We start from the raw sequence: 24,278 nt of genomic DNA on the forward strand, positions 1-24,278 counted from the left end.
TGCACATTTTCAGAAAGGAAGCCTGGGACCCGGTATCTCATTCGAGAAAGTAATCACGGCCTTAATTGCATTTTGCTGCGGAGTTGCCTTAACATCAAAGGAAAATCAACAGGGATTGTTCGGCATCGAGACTAATCTCACATATGGAGCTTACTGAACGCAGGAACCACGTTTTTTGCTGGCTCAAGGTGAAACGCTGGGCTAAATTCTCCTTCAGCTGTGAGAAAAGCCCTAGGCACGCTCATCCCGCATTATTCCAATTGTAAAGAGCTTCAATTATACACACATAACCTTCCTCCTCCTTCCACGGCAGCGTCGCAATGCAACAGCGTCTCGTTAGGATCAAACTCCTCTTTTATGGCTCTAGGAATATGTGGAAGTCTTCTACCCTCATTACACAAATGACTTCTGAGCAGCTTTTTTTTTTTCCTTTTTTTTTTTAAAGAAACTACCCACAATCGGTAACAAAACCGCGTTTTATCTGTCGCCGAGGAAAAGCTGTGACTGCCACCTGAGCGTGTCCTCAGCGACCGCAAGGCTGCACGCACAGGGCAGGTCGGATGCGTTTAAGCAGCTACAGCAACTCGCCGCTCCCTCGGCCTCGCACTGAATCACAGCCTTGCCTCTGCTTACAAACTGGCTTGCTAAGCAGACATTTAATACTATTTATGCATAGGGAGGAAATATATCATTCCTTTATTGGGGTAAAAAATGGTACTAAAGAGCAGGTCAAGTTCCAAATCCAGCAGTAGGTTTTAACCAATGTTGTTCCCTTTTTTTTTCCTTTCCTCTTTTTTTTTTTTTTTTTTTTTTCTTTTAACAGCTGTAGCTGTGCACAGATGGAAAAACATTTGGTCAGAAAGCAGCAAATTAGTGTTTTCGGGCTAGAATTCTGCTCCCACCGCTCCTCCATTTCCATGCAGCTCAGACCGCTTTATTTCTTCTTAGCATTGACATTTTTGCACGCCCAATTCATGCCGTCCTTTAGACAGAGAAAGGCAGTGTTAGTCGAGCGAAGGGAACAGGAATCCCCCAGTCCCACCCGACTCCGTGCTCTGCCTCCTCAGCTACCCCACGCCTGCCCTCTGCGCCCCAAAAACGCGGCGGGGGAAAGCCGAGCGCTTCGGCGCTCGCTGGGTGTCGCACAGAGGGCTCATTAAATCCTTCTTCTGCCCATAAAAAGCATCACCGCCTCATCATGTCCCTGCGTCCCTCCAAGGAAGGATCACTTTGCAGTTAAGGTATGTCAGCAGCAGACCGAGGCTCGCTTCCAGGTTCGGATGATTTGTGTAACCTTGGGCACGTCACCTTATCTCGGAGAGCGGGCACTCCAGGCTGTTGGTTACACGGCCAGCTCTAACAGGGCTCTGATCTCTGCTCAGCTGCAAGCTTCCTGCACGCCCCTGGTCAAATCACATCCACTCGGATGGGCGAAAAGCCCCCGAAATAACTGGATGTGGGCTCTGCTCCCTGTGCCGCGGGGCCCTCACGGAAAACAGGCGCTGGGGGATCCCACCGGGTTTCAGTGCGAATAGAGGTGGTCAAGTTTGGGGATGTTGATACACTCGTTAGGGTGCTTCTGTAAAAATGTGTGCAGCCTCTCTGAGCGCTGCAAGCTGTAGGGCAGCCCTTCTGCTGTGAAGAACCGAGCGTGAGTTTTTGCTGAGGTCCCACAAGGGGATGTGCTACTGAAGGGCAAAGCCACATTTTGCCTGCTCTTGTCACTAGCTGCTGTGAGATGACTGTGTTATGCTCAGCGGTCAGTTTGGGATCATTTTGGGTGAGCCCAGCCCCGCCACCGTGCCTCCACATTGCCCCCACTCAGCCAGAAAGGGGGTGGCCACGTCAGAGGGGAGCTGAAAAGTAATGAGAGAGAGAGAGAGAGGGAGGGAGGGAGTCCCCAGGGCTTAATCAGAAGCAGGTTCTCGCTTGCAAATACCAATTTGCCTTGATTGTTGTGCTATGTGACACTTCTTATCTGAAGGGGAGCAGCAACTTTTGAAATTAGCCCTCGTTGCTGCGTTAAATAAAGAATCAGCGAGCCCAGTTTGTGCTGGGGTGCACAGGAGGCCCAGGACTAATAACACTTCTAACTCTAACCTTGGGGAGGGCTGATGTCTCCAGTTTCATTTATTTATCTCCGCGGCAGAGATCGGTGTAAAACAAATTGTCTGAAATCCTCAGAGCAAATGGGAAAAGAAGAGAGGTAGATTCATTTTAAGGCCCAGTAGCTTTGTGTCTTCCCCTTTCAATAACACTGATAACCTAGGTGTAAAACATGTAATGCCTTAAGCAATCAATAGCGCGGTTTAAAGCTTATCACTTTAGAGGGAGAGGGAGCGAGCGGTTCCCAGCGTGTGGAATGCCAGGGCTTAACAATGGGGCGAGGAGGAGAGGTGTCAAGCCTTTGGCTTGATTGTGTGCTTTAGAAATCTGCATGATTGCCTGCAAAGAGTAAAAATAAATAAATAACCGAAAATGCTCCCACAATGATTCCAGCTTCCCCTGCCTCGGAAGCAATAATCACATTTGCACACATCATGGCATACAAGGCAAGCAGAGCTCCTCATTCATTTTGAATGTAGGTTTATTTGCTGAACCAGAACAGCTGAGACAGCTTAAAGTAATAAATATCAGCTGACACCCTCTGCTATTCAGCACAGTAATCCCAGAAACAATACATCACTGCGAAACAACAAACACGCATCCTATCTCCTACCTAATCTGACCACAACCTGAATTCACGGTGATTAAAACTCTGCCCGCTGCCATTAGGGAGCTGGGGAAGGGGAAAGGCAGAGCGTTTTAGCACCAGTGCGGTGAGGGTCATAAAGCAGAGTTTATGATGGGATTTACCATGGCTGGGAGCCTGGCTGCATCAAGCATGTAACGAGGGCAAAAGAATGACATAGCAAAACGCACGAGGAAAGGTGAACTCCAAACGGGCTTGAAATACGTAAGTAGGTCACCGAACTTTTAAAGCAGGAATCGATGTTAAAACTCTCTTCTGACATGAGTTAATTGGCAGGAAAAATCGCATTTAATTGTAAATATCTCCCTGCCTGGCAGTGATAAAGAGAAAAATGTGTCCAGCTCTAAGTGTGATGTATCAGAGGGGTGTGTGTGAGATGCTCTGCTCGTCCTCAGCCACGCTGCAGCTGCCTCTGTGGCTCCTGGTGCACCTTTGTCGGGGTGCACGTCCTCTGCAGCGTCCCCAAATGCTTTGGAGAACAGCGAATGCGGTGGAAGGCAAAAGAAACCAGAAGGTATGTCTGCAGTTTTTCTACCTAAGGTGTGAGGCTGGACAGGGGGCTGGTAAGGCAGAGAAATCCAGAGGAGCTGCTATAAACACAAAGAGCTGCTGTGGGGGAAGCACACAGGAAGGAGGAAACGATGCTTGAAAGAGTCAAACCCACAAGGAGTCAACTGCTGTCATCCTTTGTCCCTATCCGTTCTGTCCCTATATCTGCATGCTTAAAAGATGGCTCTGTGCAGAAAGTACAATCCCTACAGTAACATTTAGATCTTGATAGATGTCCTTGGGCTGCTTTGTTGAGACACAGAAATGTTGGCAGGTATTCTGAGGATGGAGACGGATACGGTATTAGTATTCCAGCCTCAAGTCAACCATGGGAAAACTTAGCCAGGGAAAGATTTCAGATCTTTCAGCTTCAGCTCTCTTAGCTCCTTAACAAGCAGCTAGTAAACTTTACCAAAGCAAAGAGAGAGAACTCCAGGGAAGGAGATAATGCTCCTCGCAGAGAAACGCTGCCTGGCACAACCCCGCCTCGCTGCAGTCGCATCTGCTCCCGCGCCAGGGGAGTTGTACCGTGCACCCTTCGGGAGAGAGCTGGTAGAGCCTCCCCCGGGAGAAATACCAAGTCCTGCTCGGGATTAGCCCGCTGCTTGCTTATTCTCTGCATTATCAGCTCTGCGGCTGTGGGAGTGAAGTAATCTGACTTCAAACACCGGGAACCAGTCCCTTCCACCCCGGAAAAAGCCTCCCGATTTCTGCTCCCCTGTAAGCCAGGGATCAGGCAAGGCCACAGACTTGTGACCCCGAACGTGACCTTAAGGACAGCAAAGCTTAATCCTTTCATGTAATCCTCCGTCTGCCATAATAAATTGGGTCAGGCGAGTGCAAAATTCTCCATCTCTAGCATTTTTGGTGTATGTTATTTTAACTGTCACTTTCTTCTCTCTCTGCACAGCTAGGACTGTGCCTTCATTATCTGTCATTTCTTTGTACCTCCAGTCATCGCACAGGCAGGCTTTTACAGGCTCCCACAAGTACATCAGCCATTGTTTTTTTTGCCTGGGTGCAAGCTTTTCTTTTGTCCTCTGAGACCTTGTATCCCCGATGCAGCTTTGTAGACTCTCTTCTTACCCTGCTTAAAAATCACAAGACTCTGCCCTGTAATCTGGAAATATCGCTGCTTTTCCTCCTCATCAACTGGCTCTGCCTGCCCCAGGAGAGCTGCAGTCGTCAAAATTGGTTTTAAATCACATTTACAAGTAGCCCCGGAACCTTGTTAAGATGTGGAGGAACTCTGGCTAGCCTGCTGTGGCTAAGACATCTTTAAGACAAACCTGAGCTCAGAGGATACAACACAGATGATGGTTGGGAGCCCTGTGCTCGATCTCGTCCCTGTGAAAGCACCGAATGGCAGCCCCAGCACGACGCAGGGCTCGGGCTCCCTTCTTGTCTAGGTTGAAAGAGGAAGGGAGGAGAAAGCGGCTCAGCCTTTCCTACAGTCCTTTGGGCCAGAGCAGCTCTGGCATAAATTAGAGAAGTTTAGTGGCTACTCTCATCTCCACTGGCTTTTAATGGTCTCCGGGGGGCCATTATGCTTGGGAGACTCTGGACACAATATGCTGCAGCATCGTTCTGGAGGATGATTCCTCAGGGCAGGCCGAGCTCCTGCTGCCTTGATCGGGGGCTGGCTTCAAACAAGAAACGAGCTGCGGAGCGCTCCAAAGGCTTGACTCATGTTTAATCCACGCCCTGGCCCCTAAGTAGCACCTCCAGCAAGAGGGCAGGCAGCGAAGCAGAGTCCTTTCTGCTTTCACCCCACCCTGGCTGGCCGGGGTGGAACGTGCTGAGCTTTTGCACGCCAAGGACTACAACTGGAGATCTGGTCGGAGAGCACAACCCCAAGAGAGCCTACGTGGCAGCGGAGAGCTGCTGTGAGGCAAGAGCTCTCTTGTGTCTCTCTGCTAGCATCAGCAATCGCCTCTCTCGCTTGTTTGCAAGGGTCTCAGTGTAAGTGGGAACGGGATGCTGCTTTCCTGCTCTCCTAACTAGCTCTGAAGTCTGATTAAGAAGAAAAGTGCTGCCTGTGGTTTCAGTCAGGAGGTAATGAAGTCTTCAGCTGGCATAGTGGGGGACAGCAGCTGGCTTCTACGGGGGAAAGCTCTGCGCAGGATTTCCAGTTAACCCAGTCACCTCTCTTCTGAGCCTGCCCAGGATGTTGCTGGGCCCTTTTCCCCTAGTCCCCAACGGTTGGTTTTAGAAGAGAAAATGACAATATGGGTTCCCTCCTTAATTAACAGTTTTATTAAATAACCTATTTCAAACAATAGTTAAATTCTCTAAATTTATATCATTCTATTAACCATAATCTAATCTCATTAACCTTGAAATCCCCAGTCTTAACTACCCAATTCTATACACCATGGTGCTAGCAGCTAAACTAATTAAATGACCTTCAAACTATTTCTCCTTCATCTGTTGGCGTTATTTATCTTTCCTCATTGCTCTTCCTTCAAGCTATCACAAAAAATCTTCCCCTCTGAACTCTGTTCGTGCGTGTGCTCGGTACTAGATATGCCACTACTCTTACTTGCAAAATCCTTCAGTGATGTCTCCGATTTTGCTCTAGCTCACGTATTCCGTCAGCAGCCCTGGTTAGTGAGCTCGCTGCTCGGCTTTCGTTCTGAATACCTGATGCTTCCCCATTTTCGTTGCCTTTTCTGCCACTCATTGTCATTTCCCAAACAAGTCCTTAAAGCAGTGACCTGAGATTTAACTACACAGAGAGCTCCCTTTCTGAGCCACTGCTATCGTGTGCCGCGATCCTCAAAGCCTTCTTTCTTAATCTCACTCTTTAAACACTTTTTTTTCTTTGATTGCCCTAAATTTTGAGTGTGTTAACCTCTCCTGAGAGTTCAAGGGATGAAGATGTTGTTTCTTCCTGGGCTGATCCAGTTGCACCTAAAATCCTTTAGTTTAAAAGCCATCCCACAGAACATTTTGTTCAATGACTCTGCGAGCAGAGGGAGAGCTTGGCAGCCTCGCTGCCTGATTTGACAGGGCTGGAGTTCCAGCAGAAGAGAAATGTAAGGGCTGTTTTTTCTATAATCTGCAGAGAGTTTGTAACTTACCTGACCTTTCTGCAACAATCATTTATGGAATAAGCTGCAGTATTTAGGGCAGGGAGACTGGGGACAGCGAAACAGGATGTTATCTAGCCTGCATCTAAATTAATTTGTCTAGATAGGCATGATAAGCAAAGTATATATGGCTGCAAATGCTTTTATTTAGCTCTTGCCTTCTGTTTTCTGGAAGTAAGAACAGAAATGGATATAATTTTTCTTGTGGAGGGCATTGGGCTGTGTATTTTACTCAGCTGAGTGTGTAGAGAGAGACTGCACTTCAAGGACAGGGCACAGAAAGAAGGACCCAACAACAAATAAGTGGCAGGGCACTTCAGAGAGCCCGCGGATCGCTTTGGGAAGGAGGCTGTTGTCAAAGCTCATCATCAGGAAATGCTGTTACCTATCAGTTAGTTCCTCCACCTCCCTGAATTTTCATTCTACTGCCTCCCTACAGCTGGGGAGCTGGCTTGGGCTTACATAAAGTAGGGGAGGGTCTGGAGGAAGGAAGGAGGTAACCTGCACTCGTCTGCAGCCCTTTGAACTGCAGCCTCGCTTTCTTGATCTTGATCACATTTCTTTGGACTTGAACATATGCTGCCACTGAGGAATGTATTTCCCTTGAAGACCACCACTTCAAAATCAAGATTACAGAGCTGGAGCTTTCCACAAGGTTGGTGACAACAATTTGTACCTCAGCTAACTGAACAGAGGCTCTTTGAAGGACGCCATCTGCTGCGTTTAGGTCTAAATGCTGGGTTAAGAATTTCAAAGCAGAGCTGCTGCAGTGGGTCAGGCCAGGGGTCCCTCCAGGCCGGCATGGCCTTTTGGGATGCCAAGGGAAAGGACGTGTAGGAACAAGGTCTCCCTTGCTCTGTTCTTCCCTCCCAGTCCAGGGCCCAAGCTGTTTCTCATTAAAAAGCTATCTCCAGATCTTGGTGAACAGCAGCTATCTGCAGATGTTTCTCAGATAACTTCTTTAGAAATTGCTTAGTATTTTTCTGAACCAACTGACACCTTTGGTCTCCTCAATGTTCAGTGCCGATGAGATCCACAATTCAATTATGCAGCAAGCAAAGAAGCAGTTTTTACTCCTATTAAAAGGTTGTCTGATTAGTTCATCAGACACCCTTTCTCTAGCAATGTGAAAAATAGCGTACAGCCTACCTGCCATTTTTAAGCCTTATTTACAAATTCTGAAGACATTCCCACCCTGTCCTCTCCCTTCCAAGCTGCAAGTCCTAATCCTTTTATTCTCCCTGTTTACAGACGCCACTCGGTACTGCTGATCATCCTCAAAAGAAGATCCTCAAATCTCTCGTACTTCTGAGCAGGTATGTGGACAATTTTTCCTGATGAGGGTAGTTAAGTATTGGGCGAGGTTACGTAGAGAGGCTGGGGAATCTCCCTGCTTGGAGATATTTATTTCCTGGTTGGACAAGGCCTTCAGCAACCTCCCCTACACTTGTAGGTATCCCTGCTTTAAGGAGGAGGTTGGTTTGAAGATGTCCTGAAGACCCTTTAACCCAACTTCTTCTTTGACTCGGATTCTACTACTACAAAAGTCTTTTTAGATGGGAACAGAGGCAGAAAGGAATGTCACGTTCAAGGCTGAGGCCACTATGCTTTTATTCTGCTACATAAGAGATGTTTTCTGGAAAGTTTCTCGTTTGGTTTCTGGTAATTCCCTAGCATTTGATTTTCCTTTTTGGCCTTTGATGAGCACTAAGCCGCTGTTCCCAATGATCTGCTCTCTGAGTAATGGCAGCTAATTTAGAGTCCATCACTGTAAGTGTATAGTTAGGGTTGTTGTTCCTCTTGTGCATCATTTTGCACTTGTCAACACTGAATTTCATCTGCCGTTTTACTGCCCACTCAGCGTTGTGGGCTTCTTCTGCGACTTTTCCTACTCAGCTTGAGATCTGACTATCCTGAATATCTCTGTAGCATCTGCAAATAGGGTTTTACTGAATTTGCAATGAAGATAAATATCTTGACGATTCTGTTTCTTTAAGTATCAGTGAAGGGAGTAATCCTGCCTGCTCGGATTGGGAGCACTGCAAATATTTCATTAATTCAGGAAAGCCTAAGAGTGAAATAAACAAACCCAGGTCCCATTTACATTACAAAGAGCTACTATACTGCAGGAACTGGCTACAGCACAGCAGCACAAGACTCAGCTATTACAGCGTGGCACAGGAACACAGCTCAGCCCCCAGTGCAGGTTTTTGCTGCCCCACACGCTGCCATTAGACAGAAGCGGTCTTTGCCCCATGTGCAGCTCTTGTGTTTCTCTGGGCCAGAAAAATTGATCGCTTTCTCTCTGGCGCCTGGGTTGAGCAAAACGCCAAATGACATTAGCCGTGGAGGTAAATCAGATTTCTAAAGTGCACACTTGTAACAGTCAAAGGGGTTAATAGTAAAAGGCGATTTGTTTTGTGAAAATGATTAACCTGACAGCAGTCTCTTTCCAATAAATCAATGTCTTCATTTGGCCCGGCCAAGGGGTCCTGGGTGGTGGGGAGGCGCTGGCTCCCCTTTCCTAGGGATGGAGAGATCCCAAGGGCCCGTAGCTCCCCCTCCCCTTCGCACGGGCGATGAGATATGCGCCCCCCGAGGAGAGATGTGCCCCCTGTGCTGTGCACAGCACGGGTTTGGCTGCTCTGACCCTCTTTCGCGATGCAGCCGGTCCAGCCCCACCCTGCAGATCAACAGACAAGGAGCTCTCTCTCTTGCAGATGGCCTGCTGGCACAGCAAGCCTTCTCCAGAGCCTCACCTGTACTCCCTCTCCAGAAAGAGCCGAACAAGACTGGATCTGCCAGACTCTGTCACGGATTGTGTGTAGGTTCAGTCCCTCGGCAATCTCTGAAGCAGGGGCAGCCGTCAGCAAATCCTGCTTGTTAGCGAATATGAGCACGGGGACTCCACTAAGCTTTTCTTCATCCAAAAGCTCAGCCAGCTCCTATATCATTTACAAGGGAGTAGGGTGGGGGGAAGACAGAGAGAGGGAAGGGAAGAAAACCTTCAACCACCAGTGGTTGTCTCTAATTAGAAATATATTTAGGGCAAATGTTGGAAGAGCGTGTTCCAGTGAAACTTAGATCTTATTATAAGAGAGCAAAAATGTATACAATCATCTGTGCCCAAGGTTCAAAAGCTATTTCTTCCAATTACAGGTTACAAAAATCTTCATCTTAGTCTGAAATTAGCAGTTGCCTTAAAGGCTACAACTCTGTGTTTTACCAGGCTCTGCTCCTCAGAGACCAAAACTGATGAAACAGCAAAAAACATGTAAATTGGCAGTATGAGGAATTTGTTTTAAGTTACTGCCTGACTGGCATTTGTACCTGAGCAGCCGCTGACACAAGCCCTGATATCTTCGCTAATAATGAGTTTCGGGGTTTTGTTCCAAGTACCATAAGCTGCAATTTGAGTGGCAGAGGACTTTTTCTTTTTCTTTTTTTTTTTTTTCTTCCTCTCCCAGAAATGGAAATCCCACAAGAAAGTGGCAATGCTTTTGAAAGCATTGGCTAGCTGGAGACAAGCTAGATCAGCTTTATTTGCTGGAGTTTGGCTCCATATGTGCAGCACACATTGGGTGGCATCCTGAGAAATGGGTTTGTTCATTTAAAAGTGGGTGACTTAAAGAGAGTCTTTTAATAACTCAAATCTGAATCTGCAGTAGATCAACGATGGCTGAAATACTTCATGTCTAGGGTTGTGCAATGGCCTCATGCGAAACGAGCACAGTCTCAAGTCACTTCCCCATGTGAACATATGGCAAGCCCAGCAGAACTTGAACCTGGAGGGACTGCTGGCGTTGCAGACAGATGAGTAGATGAGATTTCTGTGGGCTCCTTATTTAGCTGGAAGGGTCTCACTTTCAGATACTGTCCTCACGTCTTTCATCCCCCTGACTAGAAACTTTTGAATTAAATGAGTGCAGCCGGGGAGATGCTGAACTGCAGTGGTAATCTGACTCCATCCCCCCCCAAAAGCAATGTTTGGTTTGGAAAACAGGACAAGAGAATGGAGTTATAAACAGAGTTGGCTGGGAATTTTTCAACAAAATAGGTCTTTCATCTGACACGTCTGATTTATTGAAACCAAACTGTTTGTGGAAATGTGAGGGGTCCAGGCTGAATCCGCCTGACTCAGGCAAGTGCTCTAAGCTTCTGCTTCCTCTCGTCTGCCTAATGAATATTTAATTGCTGATATAAAATGAAACAGCACCAACAGGAGGGAGAGTTCCCCCCACCCCTAGAGTAACCAACAGTCCTGCTGTTAGGGTGTGCCCTTGAGAATTGAGAGACAAAAGATCAAGTGCCTCCTTCAAATCGGGCAAACAGAGGGCTTTAACCTAAATCTCTCATTTCTGACTTTCCCGTTTCAAGGGGGTGAATCTGTTGCAAGCTATTTCGGGACGCTGTCACTTTCTGAATTTTACAAAAGTCCTATTTTTGTTCCATCCTAAAACACAAAGTGTTATAAAACATCAAAACTTTGCAAAACGGAAATCAGATTTTCTAGCCAGTTCTAGTTACAAAGTTCCTGTTTTTCTTTTTTTTTCAATTACATCCAAGAGACAATCAAGTCAATATGATTTCCATTTCAACTTTGTAAATAAGAAAATAAGATTCCTCAGGGTCTTGGTTTGGCAAGGTTTAAAGGACTTAGAGAAGTTTTTGCTTTCAGTATTGGGCTCCATTTGCTATTATTGTATAACTTTAATGAAAACCGTTCTATTTAAACAGAATTAGGCTACCTATGTTCCTTGCTTCCCATCTACCAAAATGATCTGCATTGATGTTGAAAGGCAAGTCTCTCTTGAAATGCAAATTTCCCTCATAAACAACAAAATCATCCTCCTAACTTTTGTGAGCAAGGGGCACTCAGAAGCGCTCCGTTACTTCAAAGGAAGCTGGGCATAAGAAGCTCACCTGACCCGTTTCTTCAAACCTCTTCCTATCCGCGCTGTCGATGACATAGATCTGAAAAAGAAAGGAGGGGAAAAGTTACTTTTCCCAGATGGTGTTCTTCCACACTAGCGTGTGCTTAAATGAGTTGAACCTAATAATTATGCTTCGGGGCATAAAGATGCTTGATATTATTTACATAGCAAATGTTGACAAAACTTGGTGACGTTCGGAGAGGAGAGGAACCACCTTTTGAAAAGCCAGGGGGAGCGGACAGCCACGTGGTTGGGATCAGAAAGGAGCTGGTGGCAGTACTGGGAATGCTCTTGCTGCCTCCCTGGTATCTATTAATGGCACTCAGGGGACAGAGGAAGCAGGAATATATTGGGGACAGTGAGTTTCTCTCCTCCTGCAACCTCCTGGAACAGGTGGGCAGGGATGATGGCTGGATCCTGCTTGCAAGACTCCGTCTTCAGCTGCCAGCTTGTTTGCTGGGGTGGTGGAGGAGACAGGGAGCAGCTGGCTCACCAAGTGTGACCACATAGTCCTACCACCCCCTCGGAGCTGGGCACCACATCGCACAGCCCACGAGGAGGTCCCAGCCAGACAGAAGGGTGGGCAGAAGGGTGGTTCTCCAGCCTGCGGGCTCCCTGCCTTGGCAGGGGGTCTCCACCGCCTCCGAGCGGCATTCCATGTGCTGAGTTCCTTCTGTAAATGCAAAGAGCTTCCCAGCAGAGGCAGCTCTCAGTCTGCACAGGCTAAAAAGCTCCTTGAAGGTCCTCCTAGACGAGTAATTAGTAAGTCTGGCCATCCTCCCTCCCTTCCTGCAGCAATATTACTGCAGATCAGCATGCACATTTAAAGAAATTGGGGAACCTCAATATAACACCCAAGCAAGAACCACCTGGCACCCCTTTTTTATTATTTGGGAAGGTTTTTGAAGGAGAAGGATGCTGGGGCAGCAGACAGGGCCAGGACTGGTGACAAACACTGAGCCTTTTGCTTCCAGTCCCTGCCATTCTCCATCAGCGCTGACTGAAGACGTTAGCATGTCATATGCATGCTCTGGTGGCTTACAGGGAGCAAGTGTCAGCCTGGTTTTGAGGGAATAGATGAGCACAGCACCCCGCCATCAAGATAAATGGCATCCTCGCAGGCAGTCTCAGCGTTAAGACTCCACGCTTCCAGGATATTTTTGACCAAATAGTTGGGGGAAGGGAAGACCTCTAGCAGCAAACTGCAGTCACTCCCTTAATGAGCAGTGCTGGGCTTGTTTAGAACAGGACCGAACGCACATCGGGAGAATCTGCATGCCAGGCTCGAGGAGGAGGACAACCAGCAGCCTCGCGGTCCTCTGCTGATTGCTCGGGGTCTGTTGTCCTCCCAAGGGCAGGCTGATGCGTGCTGACAGAGGCTGGGGGATACGCGGCGGGGCTGGACGCAGCTGCACGGGGATGTGACAGCAGCGCACGTGCCACGTGAGGGGAAAAGGCCCACGGGCATGTGTGACAGCCTCTCCCCGCAGCCTGATCCCAAATACGTTCAGCAATACTGCATCAGCTGCACCCGTCCTCCCCGGGCATCCCGTTCGGGGCAGGAAGCACAAGCCAAAAGAAAGGGAGAAGCTGCAGGCTGGCGGTTGTGAAACTTGACTGTCATCTTTCCTCCTGCAGGACGTCTCGGGGGAAGCTCAGCGACACACGGATGGGCTGCTCACGTGAGTGTTCACAGCGCGCTGCTTCTCGTCTGGGAGGTGGCACCTCCCCTGTTACGGTGCTTCTCTCACTGGCAAGGAAGAGCCCCGAGTCCCAGGCAGGCTTTCTCTCCGTTCCTTGCGAGGGAGCTATCTCGCGAGATAAGAATTGGAGACAACAGCGCTCAGGGCGAAAGCCACAGAAGCACAGCATGGAGAAGGTGAAGTATGTGCGGAGTGCCTACTTCCAAACCAGAGAGCACTGTGCCAAATAGCTGCAGGTGCCTGTCTGAATATGCAATCAGCCAGATATCCACACCTTATTTGCCTGGGTTAAGCTTCCAAATATCACAGGTGTGTGATGCAAGACCGAGCTCTCATTCAAAGGCACCTGCATGGATTTGAATTTGCAATCACTTCCTGCTTTTTAATACCCTTTAGAGGGTCCCTTCTGCTTTGTGCGATATAGTTTAGGAGAAGACAGAAGCAGGGGGTCCTGGGAACTGTGGCGTATCTTATTTCTATCTTCCTTCTACAGCCTGGCCCACACAAGATCCTGTTTCTGGCTGTAGTGTTTTGTAGCACGGTTCACCAGTTTGAACAGCCCTTGAGTACATTGTACTGGAGCTTGAGAAATAAATTCCTGTAATGTTGGGTGCCTCCTTTGAGCGACAGGCCAAAACAAAACCCGGAGCAAGTGGGCTGAGGAGAAATTGCAAGCAGCGGGGCTGGATGAGGAAATACTATGAGGGATAAGGTAGCTCAATTTACAGAGGTGTGACCTGCACCAGGTTTGACAGAGGGGATAAATTACCAGTTGTAAGGGGTGTGAGGGCTGGCAGGAGAGCTCAGTCCCATCCTTTTAGCTGCTATCCCGGTTTTGATGTGTATGGACGTGGCAAAGCACTGCACTAACATGCAGACAGCTCCCAGCCTGGGACTAGCTGCTAGCTGGCCATCAGGGAATGCAGGCGGGAGAGCTCAGGTCCACACGCACACCACTCATTCCCTCTCTGAATTCACTCTGCTCCTTCCCCCAAACTGACTTGGCTTCTACCTATTTTCTTACTTGTATGAAAAGAAAGGTTTTCTCTGTGCATTGCTTTAGCTGGGAAGGGAGGAGGTTGGGAACACAACTGCTTTCATCTCCTCCAGCCCTAAAATTTATATTTATTTCTCCCATGCAGCGCACCTTGGGAAGAGGGGAAGCCCACAGCCCAGCTCATTGTTTTTTGCCAGCAGACTCCCAGATAGTGTTTTGCAGTTGCGCAGTCTCTGCAGCCTGAGCAACTGCTGTAGCAGAGACAAAGATCCCCTAGCTGCTGCTTTGCGGTGTTGACTTTGATTTGCAAACCTACGGCCTCCCCACCGCACGCAGCTGCAGAGCCTGGACTCAGTGGGCCTGATCGCCTCACAGCCATGCCGTGCTCCCCTTCCTGACGGCCACAGAGGGGTACGGGACGTTTGTCCTGCTGGTTTTTCAGACACAGAGCTTCCCCCTGGGAAGATCGCACCATGGCTCTTTGCAAAAGCAACTGCCTGGGTTTATGCCACGGTGGTTGACCTCAGACATCAGATTAGAAATTAACGCTGAAAAAGGGGAATCTGCAGAGAGGCTGCTGGGGACTTTTTAGTCCCAATTAAATAACAGCTTTGTTTGGACAATGTTTTCTAAGCCTGCAGGTACTGCCCGGCCCTTCCAGACACGAGCCTTGGAGCAAAGGGTCCTGTTCCTAGTTCCTAGCAGCACTGATCCTTCCGTGGAAGCGCACTGAAGCTCCCAGCACGTTGGTGAGTGTGTGTGACAGAAGGGAGGAAGGGCGTCTTTCAGAGAGAGCTTCCTGCTTTCCCATGGGAGCCTGCAGGCCTTGCTCAGAGCAGCCTTTTCTCTGCTCCCACTGGCAATGCTGCTCAGCAGGAGGGTGGGCCTGGAGCCCCCAGCCCGCTGCATGTGTGGCTGAGTTTTAGAGGTGCTCTTTGAAACTAGTCAGAACTCACTCGGAGGGTCCCAGGGCTCTGGCACAGACCTGTGGTGTAATTACAATTGTAGTAAACTGCAGCAAATTGTAAAGTAATTGCAGCTAAGTCATCAAAAACATTAAAGGACAGTCTAGTGATTAAAGGACCGAAGGAAAAGACAAAGGGTCTCTCTATGCCCCTCAACCAGAAGCCTTCCTATCTGATGCCAGACGTGACACTGAATTCCTCCGTGCCTCAGTTTCTCCAGCTGTGTCACTAATACCCATGACAAGCCTTGGGAGCCTCCAGTGAAAGGAGCTATAGATGGGCACGCTACAAGTTATTAATGTTCCTTCACGTGAAAGAGCCTGAGATGAGAGGAAAGGAACGGGCTAGCTCTGACCAGCCCCATCCTGTGAAAGCAAAAACATACAACTGAATGATTTCTCCAAACATCACTGTATTTTTCTTACTGCACCCAACCAATCTTGCCATTTTCCTCAGAATAACTCCTGTTACAATGGCAATGGTGTTGCTGAGGCCTGGGACATTACAGTGCTTGTTCCTGAATTTCTGGCCGAGATCTTGGAAAGCCATTGCATGAACACAGCATTCAAGCGCAGCCAATACTCACAAGGATATCAGTGTTTTCAAAATAGTTCCTCCAGTACGGCCTGATCCTCCTCTGTCCGCCTATGTCCCATACGTTCAGCTTGAAGCCCTGGGACTGTACGCTTTTGATGTTGAAGCCCTGGAAAGAGCAGAAACAAAGCCACATAGAGCATAAACCTGAATGGCTGGATCACGTTCACAGGCAGATGTTAACACCTTATATATCCCGGGCCTGCAACGTGCAGCGAGGTGGGCCAGGCAGCCCCAAAGATGGATCGGCTGCAGGAGAGGCACCGAAAAGCGAAGGCAGACGCCAAGCCATCAGCTCGCCTGTGCTCCTGGGTCAAGGGTTGATGCTGTCATGGCTACGGAAACATAGGATGCAGTTAGTGCCCCGGGAAGGCTCAGCAGGGTGGGTGCAGGAAGAGGTGGGAGAGCTGCAGATAAGGAGAAAAACAAGGGCGCTGTGAGAAGCAGGACCGAGCCTGTGAAAGCTGAGTAGAGCCCTGGCTAACACGAAGCCAGAGGTCTCAGCTCAATTCGACACGACGCAGCGAATGCCAGGCTTAAAGGAGCAACAGCTGCATGTCTGAAGGGTCCATTTCATCAATTACAGCACCGATTGAAAGGGCATTCAAGTAGAAAAACAGGATGTGGCGTGGGCTGGCAACGTGCTGCCACACCACCCAGGGGACTGGGGCTTGGAAGCGGGGTGTTGGAGCCGGGAGCTTTGCGAGGCAGCTATGGGGTGGGGGAAGCATCTCCCACAGCTCTCTAGCAACCTCCTCTGGTCGACACAGGAGCAGTGCTGCAGCTCTTCTGATGGGTGCCGGCCCTCTCCTCAGCCCCGAGCTCAAAGAAAGGGGGCCAAAGGCATCAGAGAGGGAGCGATGGAATAGGCAGGCTGCTTGGAGCTGGATGGGGGAAAGATGCAGGGAGATGGGGACACGCCCAACGTTACAGCATCCCCTGCACACGGCCGGGGTTTGGTGTGGACAAACGTGGTCCTGGTTGGTGTGGAGCCTACTCTTAGACAACTCAGAAACTTAATGGGGCGCCAGACTCCGGTTTGTATAGTTTTGGGAAGCAAGTGGGACCGTAAAAACTGCCTTGGGCAGGGAAAGGCCTTCCTCACCTGCGTTGGTGTGATGTGGCTGATGTCCTCCGATGCCAGCTGTTTCAGGAGTGTGGTCTTGCCTGCATTATCCAGTCCCAAGAGGAGGAGCCGTACCTCCTGTTCTGGGGTGCTTTTCAGTTTACGCAGGATTGAGAGTAAACCCTAAACCAGCAAGAGAGACCAGCTGTTATTTTCCCTCTGACTCTCTCCTCCCACCACGTCGTGTCCCCCTTCCCTCAAAACAGGTTCTGTATGGCGGTGGATTCCAGGACAGCTTGAACCCTTTCCTCTTCCCAATTTTCCTTCATCCCAAGGACCAGCAGCAAGGTCTCAGCCAGCACAAATGTCACCCAGTGGGGTGCACCCTGGGCTGCACCGCTCACGTCACGCAGCTGCTTGGCACTGCCCGTGCCAGGAAGACAGCGCCCGAGGATATCGTGTGTAGAAGCTGCAAACCAAGTCCTTGCAAGCTCTGCGTTATCTTTATCAGAGGGAAAACCCCATTAATTTAATCTCTCTCCTAGTTAGCTGTAGGTTACTGCGTACCTGACATGGGTTCTTTTCATAGTAACTCCCTGATCATCTCAACCCCCGTTTATCTGCCTAAAACACGCCAGACCCATGGGGCACGTGCAGTTCTGCTTCTCAGGATGTAGCACTTCACAACTATCTCAGATCACCACACGTCCTCGCTAAGAAAAGCACAGTGGATTGCAGTCATTAGCCAGGCTCAGCTCTCGGAGCTGCCAGTAGCACTCAGGATTAGGAAACGGAATATGCAGGTCAGCTCATTTACAGCCGGGCACGTTACGGCAGCGCACCCGAGCTTTTGTCGGTGCCGCCGCTCCGAGACCTCCCTGCGACGGCCGGGGGAGCGCTCAGGATCCCAGCGTGCAGCCAAGAGGCACAAATCACCCCAATTCCACCCGAATCTGCGGTGCACGGACGCTGTCACAACTCTAAATGCTCCGACTGGGAGCCAAGGACTGTTGGAGCCTGCTCAGTGCAAAGGTGGCACGGAGCATTTTGGAAAGGACACAGCCTGATGGATCACGATGCCACAGCTTTTGATAGTGCAGAGCAAGGATATGCTGAGATTCAAATGCAAACTAGGTTTAATTCTGGCATCTAAGCATTTCTGATTGGGGAGTAATTTACTGGCTATCCATTTAACGACCAGACACAGCTCCAAACGCATGATGTGAAAGAAGGAGAAGAGGAGGAACTTATTAAAATTGGATTTGAAGGGTATTTGCAGAGAGCTGCGTGACTGCCATCGTGCCTGCGCTTTTAAAACACCCCGTGTCGAGCTGAGGGTCAGAAATTCCGAGCTCACGCAGGGAATCATAACAACAAAACTGAAATCTTACCCTCAGCCTGCATCCCCTCTATCAGAAGCAGGCTGGTAAAAACCTGGGAAGGCAGGCCCAGCTCCAGAGGCGTTAATTAGGAACAGGCCCTGCTTGGCAGAGACCCCATGCCCACGGGGTTTGGGCACAGTAAACCCCCAAATCACCGTTAGTCGAAGAGCCCGAGGGTGCTCACAGCTGGCTCCCGCCGCCGGGCCCGTGGCTGATGGATTTGAAGCACCGTGTCGGGCACAGCCAGCTGCCGCAGCTCCTCGCAGCCCTGCAGCTCCTTCCCGCGGCCACAGCGCCTGGCTCCTGCCGCCGGGCTGAGCTCCACGGGGCTGAGGGCAGGGGAAAGGCCGAGACAGGAACGCCCCTAACGCCTGCCTGTTACCGTGCGTGTCCTAAATGCCCTTGACACCATTAAAAAACACAAGTTTTAACTGCCTGGCAAGCAACGCGCATTTGCTTTTTCACCTGCTGGCAAATTTACGGCTGTGTTTGTTGGCTCGTAAACCCACGGAGCGCGGCTCGGTGTGGACAGACCCCACGAGAGCAGGAACTCTAAAATTCACACGTTCCCCCTCCTTGAAAGGCTGTGAAGTCCCCATTCTTACAGGGCTGACCCAAAGCCAGCACATACCAGCTCGAGCACCGCTGCCAACTGCGGAGGGCCCTGAATCAGGCCCTATTATTTTAGTTTATTGCTCGCTGTTAAAAAAAGCAGTTGTTGAAATGCTAATCCTCTCCGCAGCACCACTTGCTAAGAGCAGAGGAGCGCATCCCAGAGCAGAGCAGGATTAGGAGCCGGTACGTTTCGGGATCCAACTCCAAAATAGCGAGCGCAGAGAAACGCATTCGGAAGCGTCGCCTATCTACCAGGGAGCAATTCTCAGGGGCCGGGAAGAGGAACTGCTGCAAATGTTAATCGAGCTTCTCCCATTGTAGACGGATGCTATTTCTGGGCCAGTATGACAGCCTACGAGAAAACGATCAGCATCGCTCCACATTCGACTCGAGTGACACCGCTGCACGGCTGATCACAGGATTATCTGGGGTAGCCAATCGGCGCGAGGATATATATAGAAATAAAAGTATTCTCTAAGGTATAAAGTAAGCTGATTTAAAAGGCTGGAAGACAAGCAAGCCAATATAGAAGTGGACTGCATTTCAGTAGCTGCCAGCGTAGGTTACATGCTTTGTATACACAATTTAAATCACCAGCCAAATAACTGCCTTGGCACTACGCTCGTTACTATTCGGTAAATATAACCGAAAACTCCTACCCTGCCTTCTCCCTCTAGTGAAAATTTAAGATTAAGGAAAGCTGCTCACAGACCAGTTTCTAACGTATTTGTTATTATTTTTTTAATTGGTCTTACGAGCATGCTAGCTAGGAAGACAGAAAGCATTTCCTGACAGCTCGGCAGAGTGGAAACAAATAACCCAGCTGAGTTCCCCGCTGCACGCAGCCGCTGTGTGGGACAAGCAACCCTCCCTGCACACACGCTGATGGATTAGCTCCTCTGCTTGCAAACACAACGCCAAAACTAAGTTGGATCGAGGCCTTTGAGGCAGCACAGCTAGCAGACACACGGCTGGGTGCTGGGATGGAGCCTGAAGCGAGCAGGGAGGATGGTCTGGAGGGTGAGGAGCAGGGTGAGGAGCGGGATGTGTCTCCTGCTGGTCGCTGTAGAGCCGGCTGGCAGGAGGCTACGGGCAGCATCACTTGCCCAAAACTAAGCAGACTGCGGCATCTGTAAGAGAGGAGGGAACTGCAGATGCTGCTGAGATAACGAGCGGCACAGCGTGGCAGCGCGTGCAGCCTTTGGAGAGGGGCAGGCGCGCGGAGGAACCCAAGGCCGGGCACAGGCGGCCGGCAGCCGCCACTCGGTCCCCTCGGGGTTAAGCAAACTGCGTGTTTGCTATCAGATCGGCTTGTTTATAAACATCATTATCCGCGGTGGAGAGGGTTTGCTTTATGGCACCACCAGGAGACAGACTGATGGGGTCAGAGAGGAGGAGAGCGCATTTTCCAGACAGCGAGCGGGGACACACAGAAAGGAAAAAAGGAAAAAAAAAAAAGGCTCCTGCCAATTACTGTGAAATCAGAGCGGGGCATTAAATTCGGAGATGCAGCTAAATGGGTAAGTGCACTCATAAACACGTTGAACATGAAAGAAAGGCTAACCATCTTATTAGCATCCCTCAGAAAACAGCGATGTGCGGTTTTATGAAAGCGTATCATTGCTAGGTTTAAAATACCCACTGAATTATCAAAGGGCTTCCAGTTATAGCTGCACGCAGTAATCCCGTTCTCTCGGAAAAAAAGAAAAAAGTACAGGCATATATAAAGATACGGTGACATTTATAGGCCTAGCTAAGGGTTTTGTGGGTTTATTCAGCTTTAAATCCAGGCTGTGGATGGGCCTTTTGAACTAGTTGATGCATGTAACTACATCCTGCACCACAGAAGCCGCTGAAAGGAAGATTCACTTTATAGGCCAACACAAAAATTGGTTTGGGACAAACAGAGCATTGAGATAATCTGGTTAAATATTGTATCAGATCGGCAGTACGCGGCCGGAATGGAAAGAACAATTTCCCCTTGTACCGAGGGCTGGATACGCAGGGCACGGAGAAAGCACGGCCCGCAAGCCACGGCCCAGCACAGTTGATTCCTATTAGGAGAGGGAAGTAACTGCGTTCTGCTCGACTTTATTAGCCACAAAGCTCAGATAATGAATTTAAAACAAAACCGCCCTCAGTCACCAGCGGCTGCTTATCTAGCAGACGGGGATATTTAGCCGGAATCAAATCAACTCCCCGAGAGGCGGTGCGGCTGCAAAGCCCTGCTGCTCGGCCTGCCCCATGGACACGTCTCACCCCGCAGTCCCCGCGTCCTGCTGTCCCCCTCCAGCTGACAGCACCGCCTCAGCCCGTGGGAGAAACTTCACAAAACAGCCCTAAAACCACCTCTTGAGTCTCCTCTGCCACACCTACAGCCCTCGAGGAGGTTCAGGCAGCGAACGGGCCAAGTTCCAACCTGCCTGGCGTTCTCCTCCTCGTATTCCTGTTATCTCTCCCCTCACCCGTATCTCCGTGGAGCGGGGACACATCTCGCCCTGCGTGCACAGCACAGCCCCGGCCCGCCACCAGCTCTGTGGCGGCAGCTCCCTGAGTTTAAACAGCGAGATAAAAGACAAGCAAGCGCTGCCTTCAGGCACTCACGCAGCAGCCACGCGCCCGAGCCCGATACCCGGGGATATTTGAGGCTACATTTGGTGTCCCGCATGCGCCTCTGAGCGCAGGGAACTGGAGGAGAAGAGCCCGCTCTGACAACGGCGCTGATTAGCTGGGGCCTTGAAGAATGACGTCTGATTACCTTTATCTTCGGCTGCGGCGCTGCGAATGTCACTAATGGTCATAAAATCACCCAGCCTTTCTCAAAATACAACCGGAGTAAATTAATCTATTGAGCGCGGTTGATTCAATCCTTCTTCCTCTGGCAGAACTCCCAACCGAGCCATTTGCTTGCTGCATGTCTCCACCATATGGTGTCATTCAGCGCAGACTTCCTTTTCTCCTCCGAAATCTCACGCTCGGTGGAGGCAGGTCACCTACGGAGCTCTTCCAGCTCCAACCCACTAACATAGTTCTCCGTGCACTCTGTTTTGGTGTATTAACCAGGAGCAGCAGGAATTCGCCTCCCGTAATTAAAATCAAACGCTCTGAGCAGGTTGCAAGGAGCTAATGCCCACCACCAGACGATGCCACCACCCTTCGCCTCTGCTCTGGTGCTTTCAGCACTTGACAGCCTCATCCAGTCCCTGCAACGCCACTTGTGCTAGAAACAGGAGCTCAGGGCCACGAGGAAGGTGCCTGACTCCTCATCTACCTCAGCCTCTCCACGAGACCTGCCTGGCGTTCTCTAGACACCTCACGACTCAGCGGTACAGCAGGGCCGTGCTTTGACAGCCCCGGTTTTGACACAACGACGCCAGCTTCGGCCAACAGTTTGAGAAGAACACAGGTCGGCCCCCGGCACGTCCTGCCCTCTGCGCTCCACCTGTGACCTCCTGCCACTGCTGCCCCATGGCTGTGAGAGCTACCGATGTGCTCTGCACAACAAGACGCTTCCCCTCTGTATCTGCTCACTTGGATGAGCACCGAACTCATGCAAAACTTGGCGTTAACCCCCTTGTCACTGGAGTCAGAGCACGCAGCCATCGAGGGGGGGGGGTTCAGCGCCTACCAGTGCAACGACAACAGGCCAGAAAGACGCTCGGGGCAGCTGCACGCTCGGATGACAAGCAGCAAGTTGTTACACCAAGCTGGCTGCATCAGTTCTGACTGCTGACCCACAGCCCCGGGCTGCTCCAGTTCTATTTTCTGGTGTTTCAGAGGGTTTCTACCACTAATGGTCGTTCAGTTTTAGGGAAAATTGAGGCACCAGAGAGCCAGCACAGAGCTCCCCGGTCCTCTGCCCAGCACAGCCAGTCCATCGGGCACCCCAAAGTGCCACCCACCCCGTCTGTGAGGCTGCAATCCGACAAACAACTCCCAGAACTGGAAAACAGACAAAGAGGCATTAAAACGCCGCATCAAATAACACAGGCGCTGGAAAACACCCAGCCCACCCTCTCCACACACAAAGCCCTCAGATAAGAGCAGCCAGATCCCAGCCGACACCAGTTTATCGGGACATCACACGGCAGAAGAGCAGATTTGGCTAGCAGCAGCTGCGGGCCAAATGTGTCCCACAAAGCACGGCGCTGCTGGAGGCAGCTGCCTTCATCTCCACAGCAGATGTCCATCCTGTGACAGCTTTGGTGCCTGGCGGGACACGCTCCATCATCAACTGATCTAAAATAGAGCAGATCCCGCAGACCTTATCTCCCTCTCTCTCTCTGCGGCCCAGCAGGTGGGGACGCAGCCAGAATTAACCCCGTGAGGACATGGAGCTGCCTCTGCCGCTCTCACTCACGCCTCCTCCTGCGCACGCACCCAGCGGGCTCCTGGACTAGCACGCTGCTTTGTCCTCGGGGCAGCTCCATCCCTGCTGCCGTTTCCTTCTGCCTGTGCTCTCTGCACGTGCAGCAGCTCCCCACCACCACAGCCCTGCTGCTGGTCCTCACCCACCCACCCGGCACCCCCAGACTCCTCCAGCACCCCCTGTCCCTCTCTGACACCCCAACCCAGACCATTACCACCACCCCACCACCCCACCTCGACTCAAACCACACCGCCCCTCACCCCCCACCTACCCCCAGCGTCGATTACTGCCCTTAACAAACCCTAGGCAGCACCCAGGCCCCCCAGCCCTCCCTTCACCCCCCCCAGCTCCTGTCAGACACCTCACGGCACCAAACCCATCCCCCTTGCGGCGGCAGCGCTGACAGGACGCCCCCCACCCCCCACAGGCCCCATTAAACCCCTTAGGCCCCAACAACCCCCCCAAGACCCCATTACCCCCCCCCAGCCCCATTAAACCCCCCCCAGACCCCACTAATTCCCTCAGGCCCCACCAACCCCCCCCCCAGACCCCATTTACCCCCCAAGGCCCCATTAACCCCCCCCAGACCCCACTAACTCCTTCAGGCCCCATCAACTCCCCCCATAGGCCCCATTAACCCCCTCAGGCCCCACTCCCCCCCTCAGGCCCCACTCCCCCGCCTCAGGCCCCACCCCCCCTTAGGCCCCACCACCGCCCCCAACCCCACACAAACCCACCCCCCCCAGCCCCGATCTCCCCGGGGCCGGCCCCCAGAACCCCCGAGGAGCTCCCGGTGAGGCCGGGGCCTCCCCCCCCGGGCCTCCTGCCGGGGCCGGGCCGTGAGGCGCCGCTCACCATCCTCCGCGCGGCTCCGGCGTTACCATGGGCAACTGCGTCACGCACACGCCGCCGCCGTGCGTCATGACGTCACCGCCTTCCCGCCTGGGAGGGGCGGGAGAGGAGGAGTGGGCGGGGCTTCGTTTAGCCACGCCCCCCAACAGGCCACGCCCCCAAATCGCCGCGGGGGGGGCGCGGCCGCTGGGCCCGCTCCTGATTGGCTGAGGGCGGCCACGCGGCGCGGCGCGCGCCAAGGGGGCTGGGGGCCGCGCAGGTAAAGGTCACGTGGGGAGGGGGGGGGGGAGGCGCGGGGGCGCGCACCGCGGGGGCGCGCACCAATAAAAGGGGGGCTTAGGGGGCCGGAGACCCCCTGGGGGGGGGATGTGCAGAGGGAAAGGGGGAGTGCGGGGGCGCGCAGCGCGC

At 51.3% G+C, this 24,278-nt stretch overlaps 1 protein-coding gene and 1 long non-coding RNA gene across 4 annotated transcripts; one reads left to right on the top strand and one right to left on the bottom strand.

Moving 5' to 3' along the window:
* Positions 1 to 673: 673 nt before the first annotated feature.
* Positions 674 to 24,010, bottom strand: ARL3 (ARF like GTPase 3). Of its 2 annotated transcripts, none has more exons than XM_068688339.1 (6): positions 23,874 to 24,010; positions 16,692 to 16,835; positions 15,579 to 15,695; positions 11,317 to 11,367; positions 9,153 to 9,338; positions 674 to 982 (listed from the first exon to the last, which is right to left on the bottom strand). In XM_068688339.1, the coding sequence occupies exons 1-6, from the start codon at positions 23,874 to 23,876 to the stop codon at positions 935 to 937; spliced, it is 549 nt and encodes a 182-aa protein (XP_068544440.1). In that variant the 5' UTR covers positions 23,877 to 24,010; the 3' UTR covers positions 674 to 934. The 2 variants fall into 2 exon arrangements, with proteins under 2 accessions (XP_068544440.1, XP_068544439.1); XM_068688338.1 differs by lacking the exon at positions 674 to 982 and adding an exon at positions 2,570 to 3,580.
* On the top strand, positions 3,578 to 18,725 carry LOC137859353 (uncharacterized). Of its 2 annotated transcripts, none has more exons than XR_011098244.1 (4): positions 3,578 to 7,048; positions 7,645 to 7,709; positions 12,966 to 13,206; positions 14,662 to 18,725. It is a non-coding gene; the product is annotated as an uncharacterized lncRNA (long non-coding RNA). The 2 variants fall into 2 exon arrangements; XR_011098243.1 differs by having other exon boundaries at positions 12,966 to 13,009.
* Positions 24,011 to 24,278: the final 268 nt, after the last annotated feature.

This window comes from Anas acuta, chromosome 7, assembly GCF_963932015.1.
Source record: "Anas acuta chromosome 7, bAnaAcu1.1, whole genome shotgun sequence".
Classification (NCBI taxonomy): domain Eukaryota; kingdom Metazoa; phylum Chordata; class Aves; order Anseriformes; family Anatidae; genus Anas; species Anas acuta.

Coding starts and splice junctions, on each gene's coding strand:
- ARL3 (XM_068688338.1), bottom strand. Junction 15,696..16,691: donor GCCACATCACACCAACGCAG/GTGAGGAAGGCC, acceptor TGCTCTTTCCAG/GGCTTCAACATCAAAAGCGT. Junction 3,581..9,152: donor TTTCTGGAGAGGGAGTACAG/GTGAGGCTCTGG, acceptor CTCCATCCTCAG/AATACCTGCCAACATTTCTG.